Source organism: Choloepus didactylus, chromosome 9 (genome assembly GCF_015220235.1).
Source record: "Choloepus didactylus isolate mChoDid1 chromosome 9, mChoDid1.pri, whole genome shotgun sequence".
Lineage (NCBI taxonomy): Eukaryota > Metazoa > Chordata > Mammalia > Pilosa > Megalonychidae > Choloepus > Choloepus didactylus.
This window is the reverse complement of record NC_051315.1, coordinates 14,161,542-14,174,425: the sequence shown is the minus strand read 5'-3', so window position 1 is coordinate 14,174,425 and position 12,884 is coordinate 14,161,542. Positions and strand designations below refer to the sequence as shown.

The 12,884-nt window shown below is 33.6% G+C and overlaps 1 protein-coding gene across 4 annotated transcripts in view; it reads left to right on the top strand.

The window, feature by feature from the left end:
• The window catches only part of PTPN4 (protein tyrosine phosphatase non-receptor type 4), a 277,667-nt gene that overhangs the window by 200,552 nt on the left and 64,231 nt on the right, over nt 1-12,884 (top strand). For all 4 annotated transcript variants that reach the window (XM_037848604.1, XM_037848601.1, XM_037848602.1 and 1 more), the window contains exons 11-12: nt 2,398-2,461; nt 7,109-7,281. In XM_037848604.1, the coding sequence (XP_037704532.1) occupies nt 2,398-2,461; nt 7,109-7,281 (237 nt within the window). The remainder of the gene's footprint in view (nt 1-2,397; nt 2,462-7,108; nt 7,282-12,884) is intronic.

Genomic DNA, 12,884 nt, shown 5'->3' with positions numbered 1-12,884 from the left:
CAATTAAATGCCAAGGATGATCCTGGATGGGATCTGAGGTTGGAGAAGAGGAGGCCCAAAGGGATACAGTTGGGACATAAGAAAAAAAAAGGAAATCTAAAAAATAAGCTTTGTATCAATGTTGAATTTCTTGAACTTGTTAGCTGCGCTTAATGGGATTGCATAAAAGAATGTTCTCATTCATGGGAAATGTATATGTGAATTATATTGTTTGCTCAAGGATGTGTGCAGCTTGCTCTCATATGTTCAGAAGACAGAGCAATAGATGATCGATGAAAGAAAGGGAGGGAAAGAAAGAAATTGTGGTGTGACAGGATGTTAAAGGTGGTGGATCTGGGATATCAGGGGAGGGGGATCAGGATATGCTGGAGTTCTGTGTATGGGGTTTGTATTCTTTTTGCAACTGTCCCTGTAAGTTTGAATTTATTTCAAAATAAATTTTTTTTAAAAAAAGGGGGGGAAATAAGTGTTCAAGAAAATGTCAGTGGTAACCACTAAATTAATAAAAACTGGTTATATAGTTGCCATTCCAGAAGACAGTAAAAGTAGAAAGAAAAAATAATTTTGGAGGAAAGCTGGAAAAGAGATTAAAAGAAACAGAAAATTTTGGGTAAATAGAAAGCAAAAAATTTTATGGTAGAAATGAATCCAAATATGTCTGTTATTACTAAAAGTATAAATGTATTGAACTCTCAAACCATTTCACCCCAAAAAGAAACCTTGTACCCATTAGCATTCAACCCCCATATCCTCCTACCCAACCCCAGTCCTAGGCAACCACTATTCTACTTTCCTTGACTATAAATTTGACTATTATGGGCATCTCGTGTAAATGAAATTATACACTTAAGTAGTGTTTTGTCATTGGTTTGTTTCACTTAACATTAATGTTCTTGAGGTTCATCCATGTTGTGGCATGCATTGGTACTTTATTCCTTTTTATTGTCAAATAGTATTCTGTTTTACATTTATACCACATTTTGTTTATTCATTAGTTCTTTCCACTCTTTGGGTATTATGCTATTAGGCTATAATGCTGTGATGGACATTCATGTACAGGTTTTTATGTAGACATATGTTTTCATTTCTCTTGGGTATATACCTAAAGGTGGAAAACTGGGGCATATTGTGACTCTTTTAGAGGAATTGGTAAACTATTTTGCAAAAATGGCTACACCATTTTACGTTCCCTTTTTCAGTGTATGTTGGTTCCAATTTCTCCACGTCCTCTCCAGCAATTGTTATATTCTTTCTTTTCGATTATAGGCATTCTGGAGGGTGTGAAGTGATATTTCATTGTGATTTTTATTTGCATTTCCCTGATAGCTAATGCATGTTTTCACGTGTTTATTGGCCATTCATATTTTGTCTTTTGGATGATTCAAGCTATATTTTAAAAAATGAATATATGCTTTGTATCAGCATAAAAGTAAAAGATTTGAAACAGACCTACCAGGTCTATAGAAACCAAAAGAAAACTATTATTGGATTCACAAAATAGACATTAAGTCAAAGGTTTTTATTAATTGTTTGATATTTTTCAGGGAAAATAATTTATTATAGCTGTACCTACAGAATATAAATATATAGAATACATTCATAAAAAAATGCAAGTCATACAAAATAGATTTTATGCCGAAGAGCATCCATTTTAGAGATTTTTACTCATTGTTCGATATTTTTCTGGTATTTATGAAATTAAGGTGATTTGAAATTGACATTTTTCTTTTCTTGATCATTTAGAAACAAGTGGGTTTTTTTGTTGTTAGTTTTGTTTTTTGCTAGTGTGAAAGCTTTTAATGTGAATTTGTTCATGACTTCTAATCTATATGTGGCTCTTGAGAGAATTTTCTGGATTGAGGTACTGGCTTTCTTTCTTACCATAAACATAGGCTATGTTTTACCAGATTTGTACTTTCTGGAAATAATCGCCCCTGTCAAATGACAGGAGTTTCCTTGGTTTCTGCATGTTCTTAAGTTTCGGTCTAATGAAGCTGTAGGATCCCAAATTAAAATCAAAATTTCCAAACAAGAAAACTAAGCATATCTCTTCTTCCCTACTCTAAACATGCATGCTTAAAGCTGGCCCATGTACTCATTTGCCTCTTCAAATAATTAAGCTTTGAGAAGTTTATTCTTTGGCAATGCTGAGATCTTCTTGAGTAGAAAGGGTTATCAATCATGAAGATCAAAATTTGGAATTGTCATAAAAATATTCACTTGGAAGATTGAGACAGAGTCCCAAAGCAAGTTTTGCTAAGTAAGATTGAATCTCTTTGGCCTCATGACCCTCAGGTCTTAGATAAGATCATTTTTGTAATTATTTTCCTAATTTGTTAATATTTTCATCTTTGTATAATATTTTAAATATTCCAATTTATTTTCTATTTTAACCAGGTTGAAGATTGTAAAAATATCTTTTAAGTGCAAACAGTTTTTTATTCAACTTAGAAAAGAATTGGTGAGTATTGCTCTAATAATAACCAATATAAATTAAATATTTTAAGAAATGACCATGATCATTCACAGAACTTTTTTTAGTATGAGTACCCAGTTAGCCAAACTGCAAAGTTTAGAACTAACTTTCAAGTTTAGAGAACAGTACAATACACAAAGTCAGCTGCCCTAATTTCTGACACCAGTTGAAAGTTTGAGGAGTTTCATGGAAACTTATTAAACTCACAGTTATGGAAAAAAAAAAAAACACTGACTAAAGCCAGCCAAGGGAAGAAACATAGGACAGAATCCAGGAGGGTTCCAAACGTGGAGCTTCCGGTCCTCCTTTTCCCGTGGAGTCACAGGTGGCATTACTCCTATCAGCCACAATATGTGATAGCACACGCAGTGTATTGCCAGCAAGGGAAGTTCACCCAAGGCTTTGGTGCCCAGAGTTTTTATTGGGACTCATTCACATTCTGTTCATCTGACTGACCTTTAGTCTCCAGCCCCTCTTGTAGATCAGGCTTTAGTCTCCATTTCCTCTAGAATTTGGAAGTAATACCACCTGGCCCAAAGCCCCATCTTAAATCATGTTGTCACTCTGTCCAGTGGCCACAGCCCCTAGGCAAAGAAAGGTAACTCCTATCAAGTCCCACATTCCAGGGACCTAGAGATTACCTCCTTGTAGCCAAGGGCAAAAGCCAGATCTCTTTTGGTAAGGTCAATTCTTGCTACACAACAACTGAAAGTACACTTAATACTGTTGATAAGTGCCTACTGAGATAGTTTGAACATTGTTAATATGAATGAATTTGAAAACAAGAACAAGGAACTGGACTTGCCCTTAAATTCATTGCATATATTAGTGTGTGTGTATACATACGTGTATGTTTGTATATACGTACACACAGACCACTAAAATCATGCAGTTGAATTTCTTGTTAATTCACATTGTGTGACAAGTTGTATTTGTTTCCCAAAAAGCTTTTGGTTTTGATTTAAAGGCCCTATAGATACTCCTTTTGCTATTTTTTTGAACTTTATTTCTTAAGTGTGATGCTCGTTTCAGTCTTCAGGGTCCATTCATGAGAACTGACAGTAACTGAGTATTTTATATGTACTTTTTCCCTTTGGTGCTAAATCTATAGCACTTCCCTTTCATATGTAAGTTCATTTCATTTTAGGGGAGCCTAAGCATTTACTTTGGTTCTAGTTCATAAACTTTTAGCACATTTCCTCCTTACGTTGGAGTGATAATCTCCTTATTTATTACTGAAAATACATCAAGTGTTCATGGGAAGTACAGTTGTTTGAAACAATTTCACCTTGTAAATGATTTTATCTATTTCATCAAATTAAAATTACTTTATTTCTTAGGAATCTGAGAAATCTTGATAAATTAATGCAAAGTGCAAGTTAGCTGTGTCTATAAATACTTTGGAACCTTTAAAAATGTATTTGAAGCAGTTATGTTTTCTCAGAAAACATTAAGTGACTTCAGTTTGTCATTTATTCTCAAAATACATAGGTTTTTTTCAACATAATTTTTAAAGAAATGAAACAATAAAGAAAAGTATACAGATCTTAAGTATACAATTTGATAAAGTGAACGAACCCATATTAACACCTCCCATATTAATATGTAGATCATTCTCAGCACCCCAATAGCCTCCCGATGCCATGCTCCCAATCAGTAACCCTCCCAGGAGATAGTCAGTGTTGTCATTTGTGTTACCTTGGATTACTTTGCTTATTTTAAAACTTTAAAGAATGGAATCATGCAATGTGTTTTCTTTTGCACACCTGCCTTCTTTCCTTTAACACTGTTTGTGAGATTTACCATGTCATTGCCCAGAGGCATGGTTGTTCTTTTCCATTGCTGTATGGTATTCCACTGAATCAATGTACCATGAATTAATTATTCATTCTGTTATTAGACAATTTTACTGTTTCCAGGTTGGAGGTATTATGACTAATGTTGTTAATGAACATTCTTGTAGGTGTTTCTAAACATGTTTAAAGGTATAACATATAGGAAATCTTGTTATCTGGAAATTAGGGAACAAACATTTTGCTTTAATTATGTTGGTAGAAGGCACTGTAAAAGTAACTTATCTATTTGCCACCCATTGTAATATTAGTACTATTAATGACAGTAGTGATAGTTACAATAACATTTATTGAACATGCTATGTGTCTGCTAATATACAGGCATACCTTAGAAATTTTGCAAGTTTGGTTTCAGACCACCATGATAAAGCTAATATTACAATAAAGTGAGTCGCACAAGTCTTTGTTTCCCAGAACTTATAAAAGTTGTATTTACACTACTTTTAGTCTACTAAAGTGTGCGGTAGCATTGTGTCTGAGAAAAAGTGTACACACCTTAATCAAAATTTGACGTAGAAACACGGAATGAGCGCATGCTGTTGGAAAAATGGCGCTGATAGGCTTGTTCAACAGAGGGTTGCCACACACCTTCAATTTGTAAAGCACACAATATCTGTGAAGTGCAGTAAAGCAAAGTGCAATAGAATGAGATATGCCTGTCCCAGGCACTTTTCATATCATTTAATCCTTACAACCATTCTTTGAGGTAGTATATCAGGAATTTGTTCAGTCACAAGTAACAACAGCAGCAAAAATCAAGTAACAATTGGCCTAAAAGACAGTATCCAGTTATACTCTGCAGAAGTTCACCCTTATTATTTTATTTCTAAAATAGCTTTTTGTTTTTAAATACCCAAATTACATTTCAATACAACCTTTTGGGGCCATTGTTTATATAGGAAAGTTGTATATTCATAGTCAAAAGCTCAGTAACACATTTAATATAAAATGGAGTGGGGGCGGATTAAGTTACATTCCAAATATAATGAGTAGAATGTCAAAATTGCATAGAGACTTTTGGAAAATTATGCCAAGCATCAAAAAGAGAAGGTATAATATGCATCTTGGATGTTGCTAGCAATGAGAAGCAATGCTGCATCATACTGAGTGAGCCATTCTGTGTCATTTTGTATGTGTGTTACAGTATATGGTACAGCATATAAGCTGTATATATTAGTACATACGAAGCAACTGTTAATCATAATTAAGGATTAATTTTCTGGTGATCAAGAAGGAATATTTTAAGGGTATTAAATTCCAACAAGATAGTTTATCACTTATACCTGGGCCTTTTACTATGTTTTTGTTATATGGAAAATATCTCCATGACCTTATGATAGGCAAAGATTTCTTAAACAGGACATATAAGGAAACCTTCCTAGCCTTAATAGAAAAGATTGATAATGTGGGACTGTGTTAAAATTAAGAACCCTATTCATTGAAAGATACCATTAAGAGAGTAAAATATCATAGATTATGTATATCACACACACACGCACGCACGCACACACAATGTCCTTGGTTATATATCTAATCCAATAGAAAAATAGGCTATCCACATGGCCAGTAAATATGAAAAGGTGTTGAACCTCATTAGTCATAAGGGAAGTACAGATTATAACCAAAATGTGATACCTCTGCACACTCACCAGAGCAGTAAAATGAAAAAGCCTGATAGGACTAAGTGTTGGTGAGAACATGGAGCATATGCTGCTGTGGGAGGCGGTGTATATTATCTAGTCATTTTGGGAAACTGTTGGCATTATCTGCTGATACTGAACAAACGTGTATCTTATGATCCAACAACAGAAATGCACACATATGTATACCAGGCAACATACAAGAATATACATAGCACCATTTTTCTTATAACCCCCAAACTGGAAGCATGAAATGCTTATCAACAGTGAAGAAGCTATGGTTTATTCATACAGTGGAATACCATGCAGAATGAAAAGGAGTGATTTACTGCTTCACAACTATATGGATGAGTATCAGAAACATAATGCTGAGCAAAAGAAGCCAGATCTAAAAAGCATATACTATGTGATTCTATTTATATAAAGTTCAAAAACAAGCATAATATTAATATATAGTGATAAAAGTCAGAAGAGTGGTTATCTTTGGGAAGGTAAAGAAGGACTGGGAAAAAAAGGAGATGAAATATTTCAGGGTTGCTAATAATGATCCATTTCTTAATCTTGGTGGAGATGTGTACACTGCCATAGGTACACATTTATGAGATGTGTACACTGCCATAGGTAGGTTACTTCAGTAAAATCATTTATTTAAAATATAATTTGTGTCAAATTTGTAGAAAAATTAAAGAAATGCTTTGATTGCTAATTATTATAAATTTTGAGTTTTATAATAGCATTGAGACTTGCTGAATTTACTTATGTAGTTATTTACAGTCAAGACAGATTTACAGAATTTGAAATGTTGTTAAAAGTTGTGATGATATATTCAAGTTTAATTTATAGCCCAGGATTGTATCTAATCCTGAATTATAGCTAATAACTTTTGAAACAAGTATATATCAACTTTTTAAACTTATTTCTAACTATAATGTAAAAGTTCCTAGTAGTTGTAATATTACTCAGTGAAGTCCATGTTTTGTAAACTGTTCAATATTTTACTGCCTTTTTATTGGATAAGTAAAAATTATGTTCGATTGGTGTTTGCAAGACTATAATAATTTCTCTATAAAAATAAATTAAATGGAGCATTAGATTCTGACCTTTTCCTGGTATTCTCTGCATTTTGTCTTATTTTACAGCATGAATCTAGAGAAACCTTGTTGGGATTTAATATGGTGAATTACAGAGCATGTAAAAATTTGTGGAAAACATGTGTAGAACATCACACATTCTTCCGTTTGGACAGACCACTTCCACCTCAAAAGAATTTTTTTGCACATTATTTTACATTAGGTTCAAAATTCCGGTACTGGTAAGTAGTCTGCATTAAAACTTTATTGTTGGATTTTTCCTTCCTTTAAAATAAAGGTCTTATTTATGAAGGCATAGAATCTTTGTTACTCATATGTACGTACTGTAGAAATGGGGCCACCATGTATATCAGTAAAAATTTCTGTAGATTCTTGTGATATACACCAGGGTTGAGAACCTGTTCCATTGACTGTATCCAGGTCTTTATTTTCTGAAGTAAATTAATCATATTTACTTATCGATGATCTAGATAGATGTTATAATTTCCGTTTTGTCTTTATTAAATATTTACAAGTAAATTTTTCTTTATTCTGAAACCTTTATTGTATTTGTAAAAACCATGATATGATAGCTTCTGCATGAGCATACAATTACTTTGGTTTATACCTAGAATTTAGTATATTTTGGAATTGTCATACTGTTTATTGTGAAGAATTCAAAACAGCTATTAGGCAAAATCAGATTCAGTCATTGAACAACATCCCAGATTCATTTTCCTAAAATTGTTTTGTTTATTTTTGATACCTTTTTTTTTTCCTTGAAGGCAACAGTCTTTGAGGATTCCTTTACTAAGTCTTCTTGGATTGTCTGCAGGTTGATTCTAACAGTTGAAAACCACTAAATAGAATGCACATTATCATCACTATTATTAATTGTAGACATTTAAAAAATAGACTGAGATTTGATTTTATAGAAGGAAATCTAATCTTACATCCTGAAGAGGAAGGGGATATTGTATAAAGTTAACAGAACAAGAAATCAAGATCTACATGTATTATCTCAAATTACTAAGGTAAAAAAAGAGGAAGAACTAAATATAACTGTCAGAAATAGAAAGAAGGGCAATAATATGAGTTAACAAAGGCATAGCAGATTCTTAAGTGGCTTGGTGTTGTTTTAACCCCTATCTCACCTTCCTGAAAGCAATATTGGGAAAAGTAAGGTCCAATTTAAAGGTAAAGAGTCTAAGAGAGGAAGTACCAGATCAAGGGTAAAAGTCAAGGAAACAGCAAGAACTCCTACCTACTGGTACTAAGTCTTTTCAGGAACAGAAGAAATCTCAGAGACTCCATGTGAAATGAGAACTGTACAAACCTAAGGATATTTCCCTCTAAGAACTTAATAGAAAATCCCTCACTGAGTGGCAAGCTGGGTTATATACAAGAACTACACTTAACGTCTACCGGGATTCTTTCTTAACTCCTCTTCTTGCAGTTGTGACACACATACACCATTTCATTTTAGGCTATAAGGAAATGACTAGAATGTAGTAATCAGTCTTCAACTATAATTCAAAAGGAAATTCAAACAGGTCTCAGATAAGATGAGGAAAAAAATCAAGGCAACTACCCAGACTATGCCAGAGCAAATAGAAAATCTGGATATGATGACTGAAATCAAAAAACAGTTTTAGAGAAAAATCATCAATGGAACCAAAGAAAATTTCTGCCATAGGTATCAATTAAAAAGCTGAAATAATAATAATAATAATATTTTTTAAATTAGATTGACAGAGAAGGGGTACAACACCTGCCGTTTAAGTTTTTATTGCCTGTACAGGAGTATGGACCTATATTAGCAGTTTATACTTTTTCAAAAAAGTGAGATTATGATCTATTAAATGCAGTCTCCATTTAAAAAGTTGAATGAAATATTTTAACAACTTCATTGAGGTATAATTGTCATACACTACTTAAATTTTAAATTTTGATAAATTTGGGTATATGTATACATCCATGAATCTATCACTGCAAACAAATAGGCACATATATCCAACACCTTCAGAACTTCCTTCATACCCCTTCATGATCCCTTTCTCCTACCCACTTCCCCAGGCAATCACTGGGCTACTTTTTGTGATTAAAGATTGGTTTGCATTTTCCAGAATTTTATGTATATGAGAACATATTGTGTATATTTTTATGACAACCTCTTCTACTCAGCATAATTATTTTGACTTTGATCCATGTTGTTGCCTTATTGATAGTATTCCATTGCTTGGCTATACCACAATTTGCTTTTACATTCACTTGATGGTGGACATTTGAGTTGTTTCTATCCTGAGGCTATTCTAAATAAAGCTGCTATGAACATTCATTTGAAAGTCTTTGTATGGATGTTTGCTTTAATTTCCTGTTCTAGTTTGCTAGAGCTGCCATTATACAAAAACCAGAAATGGATTAGCTTTTATAAAGGGGATTTATTGGTTTACAAATTTATAGCTTGAAGTGCATGAAAATGTCCAAACTGAGGCATCAACAAGAGGGCACCTTCACTGAAGAAAGGCTGATGACATCTGGAATACCTCTGTGAGCTGGGAAGGCGCATGGCTAGCATCTGCTGGTCCTTTGTTCCGGGGTTCTGGTTTCAAAATGGCTTTCTCCAGAACATCTCTGGGCTTCTGTCTCTCTTAGCTTCTCTCGCGCAGCTCTTGTGCATTCTTGCTTGTTCTCCCAGGGTGTTGCTGTCCAAGCATCTGGAGTCCTTTCTCAGCTTTTCCGGGACAAACTCTGGGCTTCGTCTCTTAGCTTAGCATCTCCAAACATCTTTCCGTCTGCATCTCAAGTGTCTGTGTCGGCTCTTGGCTTATCTCCAAAATGTCACTCTCCGCTTCTCCTCTCCGTGAGCTCTCTTAAAGTACTCCAGTGAACTAATCAAGACCCACCATGGGGTAACAGCTCCATGGAAATCATCTAAGCAAAAGGTCTTACTGTTGGATGGGTCACATCTCCATAGAAACAACTTAATCAAAAGGTTCCACTCTAATCAAAAGACTAATAAGTCTGCCCCCACAAGATTACATTAAAAGATCATGGCTCTTCTGGGGTCCATAACAGTTTCAAACCAGCACATTTCCCTTAGATAAATACCTAGTTGTAAAATGGCTAGATTATATTGTAGGTGTGTATTTAACTTTGTAGGAAACTGCCATGTGTTTTTCCAAAGTGATTGTACCATTTTATGTATTCATCAGCAGTTGTATGAGAGTTCTACTTCTACCACATACTTACCAGCACTAGCTATTTTCTAATTTTTTATTTTAGCCATTCTAATTGGCCCATGGTGGTAGCTCATTTTGTTTTTAATTTATATTTCTCTAATGACAAATGGTGTTGAACATCTTTTCCTGTGCTAAATGACCATCCTTTATATCTTTTTTGGTGGGGTATCTGTTCAAATCCTTTGACCAGTTTTTTTAATTAGGTTGTTTGGTTTTTTTATCATTGGGTTTTGAGAGTACATTATGGACATTAGTACTCTCTGTTGTACTCTCAAAACAGACATTTATCTGTCCTATACCAGATATATGTTTCCAAAGATTTTCTCCCAGTTAGTGGCTTGTCTTTTCATTATTTAACAGTATCTTATGGAGAACACAAGTTTTTACTTTTCATGTTCAGTTTACCTATTTGTTACATTGTTGATTGTTCTTTTGATGTCATATCTAAGAAGTGCCTAACCAAGCGTCACAAAGATTTACTCTTCTGTTTATGCCTCTGTTTTCTTCTTAGGGTTTTATAGTATTAGCTCTTATGTTTAGGTCTATACCCATTTGGAGATAATTTTTGTATGTGCTGTGAGGTATGGATTGAAGTTAATTTTTTTATACACATATATCCAGTTGTTCCAGCACCATTTGTTAAAGGCTAACCTTTCTCCACTGATTTGCTTTCGTGCCTTTTTTGAAAATCAGGCACCCATGTATGTGAAGCATATTTCTGGACTCTGTTCTCTTCCATTGATCCTACTTTCTATCTTGACAACAATACCAAACTGTCTTGGTTATTATATCTTTATAAGTCTTAAAATCTGACTCAGTTTAGTCCTCCAACTTTGTTCTTCTTCAGAGTTGTTTTGGATATGCTAGATCCTTTGCACACTCATCTGAATTTTAGAACTAACGTCAATTTCTACCAAAAAGCCTCTCAGATTTTAATTGGAATTTTGTGCTGTATCTGTACATTAATTTGCAGAGAATTGACATCATCGTAATAATATTGAGCCTTCTGACTCATGGAACTGATATATTTTTCTGTTTACTTACATCTTTTATATCTCTTATCAGAGTTTGTAGTTTTCAGTGTATAGGTCTTTCACTTCATTTGTCAGATTAATCTTTACATATTTCATATATTTTGATGCTATCATAAATGGTATTTTTGAATTTTAATTTCAGAGTGTTCATTGCTAGTAGAAATGCAGCTCATTTTTTATGTTAATTCTTTCTTGAAACTTTGCTAATTCATTTTCTTTTTTAGTTTTTTTAATTTGTTTGTGGGGTTTTGTTTGTTTTTTTATTTTCTAGCAGATTTTCTATTAGACAATAAAGACAATTGTAATTCTTCATTTTTTTTTTTAATAATCTGGATGCCTTTTATTTCTTTTTTCTTTCCTAATTGCCCCAGCTAGAATCTCCATTTTCATGTGGAATAGAAGTGGTAGACGCAGACATTATTGCCTTTTTCCTCATCTGAGGGGAAAACATTCTTAAATATGATGCTTATTGTAAGCTTCTCATAGATGTTTTATATGCCTCTATTTCTTCTTTGCTGGAAGTTTTTATTAGGATTGGATATTGTTTTTGTCAAATGCTTTTTCTTCAACTATTGAAATGATCATATGGATTGTTTGTTTTTTGTTTGTTAGTATGATTAATTACATTGATTGAGTTTCATGTGTTAAAGCAACCCTCCCTTCCTGGAGTAAACCCAATTTGGTCATGACATATTTTCCTTTTAATATATTTTTATTTAATTTGCTAAAATTTGGTTTAGAATTTTTGCATCTGTGTTCATGAAGGATATTCTGTAGGTTTTTTTTTTTTTTTCCCTCATATCATCAAATTTTGGTATCAGGGTAATTCTGGCATCATAAAAGGAACTGGGAAATAGTCTATTATTACCAGTTTTCTGAAAGTTTGCGTTATAATGGTATTGTTTCATTTTTTAAATATTTGGTAAACTTTACCAGTGAAGCCAGGAGTTTTGTTTGTAAGAAAGTTTTGAACTGTATATTTTATTTACTAGATATAAGGCAATTATGGTTAGCTCTGAAAGGTCACATCTTTCAGGGAGTTTATCCATTTCATCTAAGTTGTCAAATTTATTGGCATAAAATTCTTCATAATATTTCGCTGTTATCTATTAAATATCCCTAGAATCTGTAGTGTTGCTTCTCTCATTCTTGGTATTGGTAATTTCTCTCTGTTGTCTTTTTTTCCTGATTAGTCTTGCTAAAGATTTATCAGTTTAGATTAAATATTTTTAAACATCGTATAGGCCAAATAAAACTTTTGTTTAGGCTTATATAGCTTGGAACCACACAATGTCTACCAAGATCTAAGGAAAGAAAACGTGATCCAAGAATATTAAATTTAGGGGTGGTCGGGTTGTTGGGCACTGGGATGGTCGGTAGGTAGTTCGTTGGTGCGCTTGGCTTTGTCCATTCTATGTCTGGTCTCTCCCTGGAAGAGGAGGGAGCCTTCAACATTAAGTAGGATCCACCATTGTTGCAGTTCCAATCTTGAAGGTGCTAGGACTTCTCTCAGCTTGTGTGCTGAGGACACTCAGATGTTGGCCTCGTCTCCTGGGCTAAACTCAATAA